At 38.7% G+C, this 12,328-nt stretch overlaps 1 protein-coding gene and 1 long non-coding RNA gene across 2 annotated transcripts in view; both read right to left on the reverse strand.

The window, feature by feature from the left end:
• Positions 1 to 10,319, reverse strand: part of LOC134647349 (protein scarlet-like) — a 32,241-nt gene extending 21,922 nt beyond the window's left edge. Inside the window, exons 1-4 of the mRNA XM_063501686.1 lie at positions 10,263 to 10,319; positions 3,700 to 3,931; positions 1,972 to 2,020; positions 966 to 1,149 (exon numbers count right to left, since the gene is read on the reverse strand). Of these exons, the coding sequence (XP_063357756.1) occupies positions 966 to 1,149; positions 1,972 to 2,020; positions 3,700 to 3,910 (444 nt within the window). The 5' untranslated portion in view covers positions 3,911 to 3,931; positions 10,263 to 10,319. The remainder of the gene's footprint in view (positions 1 to 965; positions 1,150 to 1,971; positions 2,021 to 3,699; positions 3,932 to 10,262) is intronic.
• LOC134647354 (uncharacterized) overlaps positions 1 to 12,328 on the reverse strand; it is a 444,045-nt gene that overhangs the window by 191,384 nt on the left and 240,333 nt on the right. The gene's annotated exons all lie outside the window — the stretch shown is intronic.

Below are 12,328 nucleotides of genomic sequence, written 5' to 3' on the forward strand. Positions count from 1 at the left end.
GTGCATAGCGCCGCATACATATATATTTTGTTGTCACTGGATTGTCAAACGTTATTTTTAGGGTTCCGTACTCAAAGGGTAAAAACGGGACCCTATTACTAACACTCCACTGTCAATCTGTCTGTCACCAGGCTGTATCTCATGATCCGTGATAGCTATTAGACAGTTGAAATTTTCATAGATGATGTATTTCTGTTGCCGCAACAAATACTAAAAAGTACGGAACCCTCGGTGAGCGAGTCCGACTCGCACTTGGTTTTTTACAGCCAGAGGCTTACCGCATATATCAGCTGTGAAATTCGAAGTAAGCACTATTTAATTTGTGTCAGACTACCCATCGTAAACAGTCAATGGATCTTTGACACAACTAGTGCCAACAGTTACCACTATGCCGCAGCTAGAACATTACATTCGTACTCTAGTTCAATATTGTGATAGTTTCCATTTCCACACCCGATGGCATTATAATGTATGCATGCCCACGCTTGAGACGAGGAAATCGAATATGACCAGATTGGACCATTCAAATGCGAATGAGAAATGCAAAATGAAAACTTAGATATAGATATAGATAGAACCCCTTAACCATGTATTTCTGACGGAATTTCGAGTAAGTTGTTATGTCGAGTTCAATTTAATTTTGTGATTTTTAATGTTCAATTAGTCGGAATATTTAATAATGAATAGTTTAAAATGGACCATAGTAGGACCATTTTACGGTTAAAAAAACGACTGACAGCAAGTTGTGTATGACGATGACGTTCGATTATATAGGATGAATTTACCTGGAGATAATATTATGGCTCTTAATTTTTAAATCAGGAATGTTTCATAAAGTGTGTGGCGTGTGGCACATTACGAAGCCTGATCTTGGCTATGAGATCAGCTCCCGCCAATCTCCCCTTCACCATCAGGTATCCTGTCATGGCAGTCTTTATTTCCACTATAAAAAATATTTTTCTCACCATGAATTCCATATGTTCAGTGACAGTAAGATCGTCAATAGCCAAGTCTTCCTGTGGCACGAAACCGGATATCTTGGCTATTAGGTCAGCTCCCGCCAGTCTTCCGTTAAGCATCAGGTATCCTGTCATCGCACTCTTGTCACGACGACTTATCGCCGCTAGGAGTGTGGTTTTGCCGGCTCCGCTATGTAACAATAAATTATAATATAAGACGAGAATATTGCTGAAGGGTAGAATTTACAGTCGTGGCCTAATAAATAGAAATATGTCCGTATGTGGACGAGTATTTAAAAGTAGGGAAAAAATCTTGACCTGCCCTAGTAGCACGGTCGCATTTTTATCATTTATCACCATGCCTGTCACGTTCTAACAAGTATGTAAGTGCGAAAGTGACGGGCTTAGTGATAGTGGATAAAAATGGAACCGTGCTGAGCCCGCTGGATTATGGAGCCATGCCTGTAAGTTTGATATGAATAAAGAATAATATGCCATGTGTGAGTCTAAAATACGGTTACACGCGATATTGTCTCTTATAAGGGATGACTCACGTTAGACCGGCCCGTGTCCGGGCCGGAGCTTTCGGAGCTTCGTTTTCTATAGAAAGCATCACGTGATCGAACATGGCCCGGTCTAACGTGAGTCATTCTTAAGTTCGCTGCTTATAACCATTTGCTCAAGCAGTAGAGGATCATAATGCGCAATATTAAGGCATTAAATTGAATTCACTAATAGACTAACAGCATTAATTAAGTATTCATTTTTGGCTGGATATATCTCTGCTCCGGCTGTGACCGACCAGGGCGACCGGTAATACGAACGGATATCCATTACTGCTACCGAATCTTATAAAGGAAACTCCAACAGAAAAAAAAAATCATTTCCATACTTGCGAAACAAATTGATAATCAATAGACATTCCGAGGGCCCGTTGCACTAATGACAATTAGACAGATGGATGGTATACCAATAGTACCTAAGTTAAGAGTATTGTTAGTAATAGACTTACCTGGAGCCCATTAAAGCTACTAAGTTTCCGGAAGACAGTACGCCGCTAACTGCAAAAGAAAAATATGGTTAAAAGTCTGGTTATCGTCATCTATTTTATATTCCAGAAGGCAGGGTCTACGTGGGTTACTTGAAAAAACTTGAAATTAAAATAACTAATATGAAACTGTAGGTATATAGATTGTATGTAGATTGATTGTAATGAAATTGTTATGTAGATTGTATTTTATTGTTTTAGAATTAATTGCTTATTACTTCTTAGTTTTTACTTTTTAGGTACCTATGTATTTATTATTAATTGTAAGTACATATAATTTTTGACTTAGTATTTCTGTGTTTTGACCTGTGTAATGAATAAGGATTTCGAAATTTTATTGATTAAGGATTTTTTTGTTTGTAACAAAAACCTTGACTTTGAAATTCGGTATAAATATACCATCAGCCGCATGCGTGTAATAAAAACAAATTGGGTGAAACCTCATTTCCAAAAACCGGCTTAGAAATTTTTATGATATGGTGGGCCACACGATACAAATATATCTACACATACATATATCTACTGCTAAAATCATAACCCTTCCCATAGTCAGGAAAATCAATGGAATGACTGGAATGAGGGATTCAAAGTTACTTTTAGTTTAATGTCTTCTATCAAAATCGCGGACAGAAACTTGTTTTAACTTAATTCAAGACATTATGCTAAATGGCTCAGCTAATGGATGCATTTCGTCCAAATAGTTTCTTCTCGGAAACTCGTCGTCAGTAAACTGGTCCGGTTATTTTTCCACTAAAACTGCGGTTGTGCAACTTGCCTCCTAGTAGATAACGAGGTTGCCACTGGCTTATTAAATTAATGAAGTGTTTATTGAAAGAATTCAAAGAGCAGTAACTTATAAAATAAACATACAATATTTGGAGACAATCTAAGGGTACCATTACATTTCTGATTAGTGACTTTTGCTTGTCACCTGTACAGTTACCATCAGTTTGTCACTGACATAAACACCGTCGAGAACGTAATTTACTTTCTATACATCTCGCTCGCACTCGCATATTCGTGCAAACGAGATGTATAGAAAGTAAATTACGTCCTCGACGGCGTTTATGTCAGTGACAAACTGATGGTAACCGTACTGACGATTTTAAGTTCTCTCGTTAAATAGTATTTTCTCTTATATTCTCCAAATATATGTATACTTACATGCATCAGCGCTTCATTGACAACATTTTTAATTAAAGTACTTCGAACTCCGTGGCCTAGTCAGTACAGTAGCTATTGCACGGACATATACCTAATTAAATTATAATCATCTACTATTGTAATTGAAAACAACGTTAAAATAGCACGCAAAACTGGTAGAAATAAATGCATTAAATAAATAACAGTTTATGCCCGCAAAACGTAAGCGGATTTGTCCATCCATTTGGATTTCCCACTCTCAATGGTGGCTTACTTAGTGTCAGAAGAGCATTACGATAAGGAAAGTGCTCTAGCTGCGAATTCCTTGTATCAGTTTGTCCGGATTACCGTTCAGGGTTGACAGTTCCTCTTAACCCTCACAGACTAGTAAACTTGCCCCACCATGCATGCAAGACAATCATAAGTGACACTGGAAAACCAAAAAAAATCACGTCAAATTCGCGCAGCCGTCGTGATTCGATAGTTTCCGCATCCGCATCCATATCTCCCAGAAAAGAAAAGTTAGGAAGTCAACATACGCATACGTACCTCCATGTAAAACCTTGACTTCTTCATATATCGGCGAAGACCACATGCTGGTCTGATGTTTCTTCGTCCTATAGACCGAGAGATCCTTCCACGCTAAGGTAAGATTTCCCGGGTTGTCATTGAGCGTCGATAGTTCGTCATCCTCCTCCCAGTTGACGATGGCGCCAGTGAGCACGTTGCGCGTGGGCAACTTCAGACCCAGGTCCGTCATTGTGCGTTATTGCATTTGTATCTGTAAGATAGAAATTGGTGTGAGAATGTGGATATTGCAGAAATGCAGACGGACCACGCACAGCCTTAAATCCTAATCCGTTATAAGTAGAACCTTGAAAGGAACCCGCCGACCCCGGGCCTAATGCACCTATGGGAAATGTGATTTCAGTTAAATATCCTGTCGTTTTGATACTACGTTATATAGATTTCACTGCCCTGAACAAATTTCGCTATGAGTGCTACCACTGTTTCCGTTCCGTTTCAGTTTTACAGTTCTACAATGTTTTTTAAACCTATCGGAGTAAAAGGTTGAATCTTTTTCAACGACTTTCCAAAGCGAATGGAATCGCGAGTGGAGGCTGGTGCTTTATAATTATAATCCAAAAAAATGTATACGAATTTATTCAACTAAGTTCAACAAGAAACGTTATTTTGTGTTTTTTTATGACCTACCTTTAGTACCTAACTAATAATGCCATTAATCAACTCGTCAACATTCGATTTCCTTTGGGACACTGAACCTATAACTTATCTACTAGCTTCTAGACACAAAATACAGGTCTAGGACCAAATAGTATCAATTTGTAACATAATTCATGATCACGATCTCATATTTGAGTATCGTGTTCAATGTTAGGCTTCTTGATTACGAAGGTTAGGCTGACCTAATACTTGCGCATTGACCGATTTGTCTCAGTACGACCGCAAAGGACAATATAGGCGATAATTGTGATATTGTTGTGGTTAACTAATGAAGAATTACAAGGGAATATGTGCCTAATTAATCTTGATTTAATTAGTACATTTAAAATGCCTACTACATATTTAAGCATGGCAAATTAAAAATAAAACCGGTCAAGTGCGAGTCGGACTCGCGCACGGAGGGTTCCGCACCATCAACAAAAAATAGAGCAAAACAAGCAAAAAAAAAAAAACGGTCACCCATCCAAGTACTGACCTCGCCCGACGTTGCTTAACTTCGGTCAAAAATCACGTTTGTTGTATGGGAGCCCCACTTAAATCTTTATTTTATTCTGTTTTTAGGGTTCCGTAGCCAAATGGCAAAAAACGGAACCCTTATAGATTCGTCATGTCTGTCTGTCTGTCCGTCTGTCTGTCCGTCCGTATGTCACAGCCACTTTTCTCCGAAACTATAAGAACTATACTGTTGAAACTTGGTAAGTAGATGTATTCTGTGAACCGCATTAAGATTTTCACACAAAAATAGAAAAAAAAACAATAAATTTTGGGGTTCCCCATACTTCGAACTGAAACTCAAAATTTTTTTTTCATCAAACCCATACGTGTGGGGTATCTATGGATAGGTCTTCAAAAATGATATTGAGGTTTCTAATATCATTTTTTTCTAAACTGAATAGTTTGCGCGAGAGACACTTCCAAAGTGGTAAAATGTGTGTCCCCCCCCTGTAACTTCTAAAATAAGAGAATGATAAAACTAAAAAAAATATATGATGTACATTACCATGCAAACTTCCACCGAAAATTGGTTTGAACGAGATCTAGTAAGTAGTTTTTTTTTATACGTCATAAATCGCCTAAATACGACCCCTTCATGGGCGAGTCCGACTCGCACTTGGCCGCTTTTTAGTATTTGTTGTTATAGCGGCAACAGAAATACATCATCTGTGAAAATTTCAACTGTCTAGCTATCACGGTTCGTGAGATACAGCCTGGTGACAAACGGACGGACGGACGGACAGCGGAGTCTTAGTAATAGGGTCCCGTTTTTACCCTTTGGGTACGGAACCCTAAAAAACTATTTTATACCAAAAATACCTTACATCATTTTGGAAAAGAGCAAACACTTCAATCAAACGGATGGGCCGATTTTTAAAAACATAGCTCTAAGAACCACCGCAAGTAAAAATCGACCTATCCGTTTGAGAGCTATGATGCCACAGACAGACACACAGACATACACAAAAATATAATACCCCTCTTTTTGCGTCGGGGGTTAAAACAGCCGGTTTTACGGCACGATTACGAATAGTTTGACATGACATGACATAACCCGCCGTAAGGAAAGCATGAAGTCATTGACACGAGCTTATTGTGAAGCAATGCTCTTAAGGTGTCACATCCTGTAGGCCATAGCCTATCATATCAATTGACTAGAATTGATAACTGTTCCGTAAACAACAGTTCTTATTCGTAATCCATTCTCAATGTAATAGAGATAACATATGTTAAAGCTTGATTTTACTCTATCATTTTTTTATATTCAAAAAATAAATACATAAATATATATATATATATATATATATATATATATATATATACACGCGTCGACTTGAGAACCTCCTCCGTTTTTTTCGTCGGTTAATTTATTTTATTTATTTGATGGTTTTTATGGTCTACTTATTAATAATTCTGTACAAAGTTAGGTTTCTTTCATATTATGCAAGATGAGATTGACGAAACCTTATAAGTTATACGTTTCGCGATTATTTTTCGACGTAGTGGTTGCCAACAATGCCAAGCCACTTGTTCTTGTTCTTGAAAATAATTCAGATAACATGGCGCAGATCATATACGTAGACCATACATTGATGAAAAGGAACGCACCCAGGACTAAAAACAAAATCCAATCTGGGGGCCGCTAAAGTCTAATTTAGCTTCACATAGGTAGGTACAGTCGCCATCATATATATCGGAGTGGCCGAGGTGCTCAAAATATCTGAACACGCACATATAGCGCCATGCATGACAATAGAGGCGTGTTCAGATATTTGTGAGCACCATGACCGCACCGATATATCTGATGGCGACTGTAACAGCTTTAGGTCATTCCAAAAAGCAACGCAGAGTAGCGATTTGATTTAAGACGTACTAATTTGATTCAGGTTTTGCTAATAGTAAAAGTTATTTACTTAATGAGTCATTGCCCATTGGTGACGAGATTGGTGAGTGATCTGAATCTCTATCGATAAGGTTTCTTTGCTAGCATTTGGGTCACGTAAATTAGGGGCGATATTTTTACGAGTTACGAGTTAATTTCACTCGACTACACAACGTACCGTCTAGCTACTACTACAGAGGGGCTACCGCGAAAACCGAATTTCGCAAATTGCGGGGATCTTTCTCTTTTACTCCAATGAAGGCGTAATTAGAGTGACAGAGAAAAATGCCCGCAATTTGCGAACATCGATTTTCGCGGTTATATATATAAATAGCCCTGGTTTCCCTGAAAATCAGCGCACCGGCATCCCGCTGACGTGACACATGCTGAGTGGCAACCATTTTGGTGTATATCTACCTATATTTATATGGTTCTATATTTTTGTATTTTGTTCACACCGAATTTTAAGTTCACTCATACACGGTGTATTTTAAACTCCGTTAACTTCGGGGTAGAGTCTGTGCGGAAAAAGAAGAGTCGTGAAATATAAATATGAATACATTTTACGACTCTTCTCTTTTTGGACAGACTCTACTGAATGGCATACCTAATTCTCATACTATAAACACTAATCAATATGTAAACAGGCCCTAAGGCAAGTGTACACGCTCGTACGGGCCTTATCAGATAAAAATAAATCATTGATTATCTCAAAAACTGAATTAGTTAGAATACTGGTTTCTTCGAGATAGTTAATACAGTTAGGTTAGACCAAAAAAAGTCTGCAACGATTTTGATAGCAAACGCAGTGCAAGTGTTATTTATACCTCCGTCAATAATTTCATAGAAGTTTGACGTTTAATTAAAATAACACTTGTACTGCGTGTGATGTACCTATCAGAATGGTGTATCAGAATTGTTGTGGACTTATCTTGGTCTAATTAACTAATCTCTTCTCTTGGTCTAGTTCATTTAAGCTCAGGAGCTAGCTTAAATTAAGCTCAAGAATGCATTCTATTCTTGAAATTAACGGACTTTTAAAAAAAGCGGCCAAGTGCGAGTCGGACTCGCCCATGAAGGGTTCCGTATTTAGGCGATTTATGACGTATAAAAAAAAAACTACTTACCAGATCTCGTTCAAACCAATTTTCGGTGGAAGTTTACATGGTAATATCATATATTTTTTTTAGTTTTATCATTCTCTTATTTTAGAAGTTACAAAGGGGGGGGGGGGGGGACACATTTTACCACTTTGGACGTGTCTCTCGCGCAAACTATTCAGTTTAGAAAAAAATGATATTAGAAACCTCAATATCATTTTTGAAGACCTATCCATAGATACCCCACACGTATGGGTTTGATGAAAAAAAAATTTTTGAGTTTCAGTTCGAAGTATAGGGAACCCCAAAAATTTATTGTTTTTTTTCTATTTTTGTGTGAAAATCTTAATGCGGTTCACAGAATACATCTACTTACCAAGTTTCAACAGTATAGTTCTTATAGTTTCGGAGAAAAGTGGCTGTGACATACGGACGGACAGACAGACGGACAGACGGACAGACGGACAGACAGACAGACAGACAGACAGACAGACAGACATGACGAATCTATAAGGGTTCCGTTTTTTGCCATTTGGCTACGGAACCCTAAAAACACCGTGGTACATATATTCTTGAAGCAGTAACTGTTTGCGGCGAGGTGGGTCGCTTTCCTCGCCAGCGTGCTACGGTTACTGCGATCGGGTTACTGTATCGACTCGAAATCTACTGTAAAAGTATAAAACTTTGCCCTTTAACATAACTTTGCCCAAAGCGCTACAGTTCAGTTCTTTCTGAAGAAAACACTTTCACAGATAAACTACCTACTTCTAAGTTATTTCGCTTTTACCGATCTTTGACGCCGTGGGCAAAGTTATGTTTAAAAGGGCAAAGTTTTATACTTTTACGGTAAGCGGCCATGCCATCAACATGGCTGACATTTTTAGTTTCTTAGAGTCGGGCCAAGCCAACTCTGCATGTATGGCATTTTGTAATGACATAGTGTGGGAATGTCGTCATATATGTTTAGGGTTAGGGTTCCTTACCTCAAAAGGAAAAAACCGGCCAAGTACGAGTCGGACTCGCGCACGGAGGGTTCCGCACCATCAACAAAAAATACAGCAAAACAAGCAAAAAAAACCGGCCAAGTGCGAGTCGGACTCGCGCACGGAGGGTTCCGCACCATCAACAAAAAACAAGCAAAAAAACGGTCACCCATCCAAGTACTGACCCCGCCCGACGTTGCTTAACTTTGGTCAAAAATCACGTTTGTTGTATGGGAGCCCCACTTAAATTTTTATTTTATTCTGTTTTTAGGGTTCCGTACCCAAAGGGTAAAAACGGGACCCTATTACTAAGACTCCGCTGTCTGTCCGTCCGTCCGTCCGTCCGTCCGTCCGTCCGTCCGTCCGTCTGTCCGTCTGTCACCAGGCTGTATCTCACGAACCGTGATAGCTAGACAGTTGAAATTGTCACAGATGATATATTTCTGTTGCCGCGATAACAACAAATACTAAAAACAGAATAAAATAAAGATTTAAGTGGGGCTCCCATACAACAAACGTGATTTTTGACCGAAGTTAAGCAACGTCGGGCGGGGTCAGTACTTGGATGGGTGACCGTTTTTTTTTGCTTGTTTTGCTCTATTTTTTGTTGATGGTGCGGAACCCTCCGTGCGCGAGTCCGACTCGCACTTGGCCGGTTTTTAGTATTTGTTGTTATAGCGGCAACAGAAATACATCATTTGTGAAAATTTCAACTGTCTAGCTATCACGGTTCGTGAGATACAGCCTGGTGACAGACGGACGGACGGACGGACGGACAGCGGAGTCTTAGTAATAGGGTCCCGTTTTTACCCTTTGGGTACGGAACCCTAAAAACGGTCACCCATCCAAGTACTGACCCCGCCCGACGTTGCTTAACACTTAAATCTTTATTTTATTCTGTTTTTAGTATTTGTTGTTATAGCGGCAACATAAGTACATCATCTGTAAAAATTTCAACTGTCTAGCTATCACGGTTCGTGAGATACAGCCTGGTGACAGACGGACGGACGGACGGACAGCGGAGTCTTAGTAATAGGGTCCCGTTTTTACCCTTTGGGTACGGAACCCTAAAAACGGAACTCTTATAGGATAGATTTGTTGTCCGTACCTCCGTCCGTCTGTCTGTCAAGACTCTTTATCTCGGGAACGCGTAGAGGTATCGAGTTGAATAGTATGAAAACAACCGGACCCAAGCCATGATGCTAATCACTACATAGTATAAAACAAAGTCGCTTCCCGCTGTCTGTCTGTCTGTATGTGTGCTTAGATGTTTAAAACTACGCAACGGACTTTGATGCGGTTTTTTTTTAATAGATAGAGTGATTCAAGAGGAAGGTTTATGTATAATTTGTTAACCCGTGCGAAGCCGGGGCGGGTCGCTAGTAGTTAATAAAAAAAAAGACTTACCAACACAACGGATTAAATAAATATCCAATTTAATCACACTATGCAAACACCACACACCCCCGACATCGAATAGAGAATTAGTTTTTAAAGTTTTTTTTTAATTCTGGCTTAGACGTGCATCTATAAGGCCGGGCCGCGAGCGACTGATGGGTGGAGGTTGGATAGTACAATTACTTAGTTAACTCTATTTTACTATACAATACAACTACTGTGTTTAGACTTATGCAATTTAGGCTTATTTGTAATTACTACTATTACTACTTATTTGCGCACACTGCGCCCCATGTGCTCAAAAATATCTGGTCAATTTACGAATCTCGGCATTACAGAGCGGGGAATCACATATTGTTTTTACAAATTTTAAGTAATTTCCTTTGAGATCGACTAACGCTTGACCTTTCTTATGGGTTTCCTGTAATCTATGGATATTTAACTATTTCTGCTTTATAATATTTAAAACCTTCGCGTTTTGAACACAGTTGGCCGCGACCATGACCAGTGAAACCTGTGTCGAAACGTCGGTATATAAAGGTAATTGAATAAATTTCGCGTTAGACCCGTCTATAAATGTGAGTTTATATATTTCTGCTGTCATTTAAAGTCCTTTCGTTTGATATATGTTATGCATGTTTTTTTGTTTAATTTTTAAATTTACCCCAGCTACATTCACACACTACAGGGGGCTACAAAGCTTCCAATGTTAAAATGGGAATCGGACTGGTTAGGTAGTGACATTTGTTAATATTATTTACGAAATGTAAAAACAAAATGTTCATAAAGTTTACCGTATGTACTTTGATCGAGTCGAATTGGTAGATATTATGAGAATGGTAGATGCCTATGTATTTTTGACGCATAGTCGAATCAACTACTTTTGATGCTGACAGTAGAGTCTGTGCGGAAAGAGAAGAGTCGTGGAATGTATGGGTTCCAAAAGTTCCAATACATTCCACGACTCTTCTCTTTCCGCACAGACTCTACCAGACCGTAGAATTGGGAATTTTTCATATTATTTCTACTCAGAATCACGAGCTCTTTCTATCTCTATCGAAAAAGAGAATGAGAGAGAGAGAGAAAAAAAAATGTCCCCAATTTTCAGAAGTACCTAAGTTGGTAGAATTACCTACTTCTGCGGGCAGTACATAAATTATGCATGCATGCGAACTAACTTTAAGCTAAAACTTGTTTATATTGCTGGATGTTTGAACGCTTAGTTCTTCCATCACGCGAAAACGGCTGAACGGATTTTGATAATTTAGCTCAGAGATAGTTTATTACCGAAAAGGAGATCGAATATTTTTATCCCGTAATTAAATTTGTAGCTACAGACCCCAAAAAGGTGCAATGGGGTTGCAATTTACTTCGACAAAAGCATATTAAATTATTGAAACACTTAAAAAAAGTAGAATAGGATATCTACGCAATCAGTACAATGTAGCACGTGGACAGAGCGTTCGTTATCTGAGTGACATAAAATATTTAAACAAAGCCTTTATGCATCAGCAAATATTGAAATTAGTTTAATTCGTCACTGTATCAAACTGTCTGGCAAACCAATTTATCAGTATAGTCTGTGCGGACATAGAAGAGTCGTGGAATGTATGGGGTCCAGAGGGCCTACCGCGAACCACGTTCGACGTGTTGCCTCTTTGTCGCACTTGTAAATTGGTACGTAAGTGTGACAGGGAGGCAACACGTCGAACGTGGTTCGCGGTAGGCCCTCTGTAGGTACATTCCACGACTCTTCTCTTTCCGAACAGACTAGAACAATGGGGCTGAAAAAGGGAGCGTGCATGAACCAATTTTACTTGCTTATTTTATAAATGTTGTTTTTTTTTATCAATACACATTTAATAATTAGGTTCTTAGTAGCTACTAAATTCCAATAGGAAATAATGTGCTTGGTGGAGATGGTTATTAAGTAAGTACCTACCTAGCATAAGAATCATTACCTACACAGAAAAGTAGTCCATCGGTTTTAACCTTTAATATAAACCACTAATTAATTAATTTGATTTAACAATAGTACCTACTAGCTAATATATATATCAATTAAGATTCAAATC

The sequence above is a fragment of the Cydia amplana genome, chromosome 4 (assembly GCF_948474715.1).
Source record: "Cydia amplana chromosome 4, ilCydAmpl1.1, whole genome shotgun sequence".
NCBI lineage: Eukaryota > Metazoa > Arthropoda > Insecta > Lepidoptera > Tortricidae > Cydia > Cydia amplana.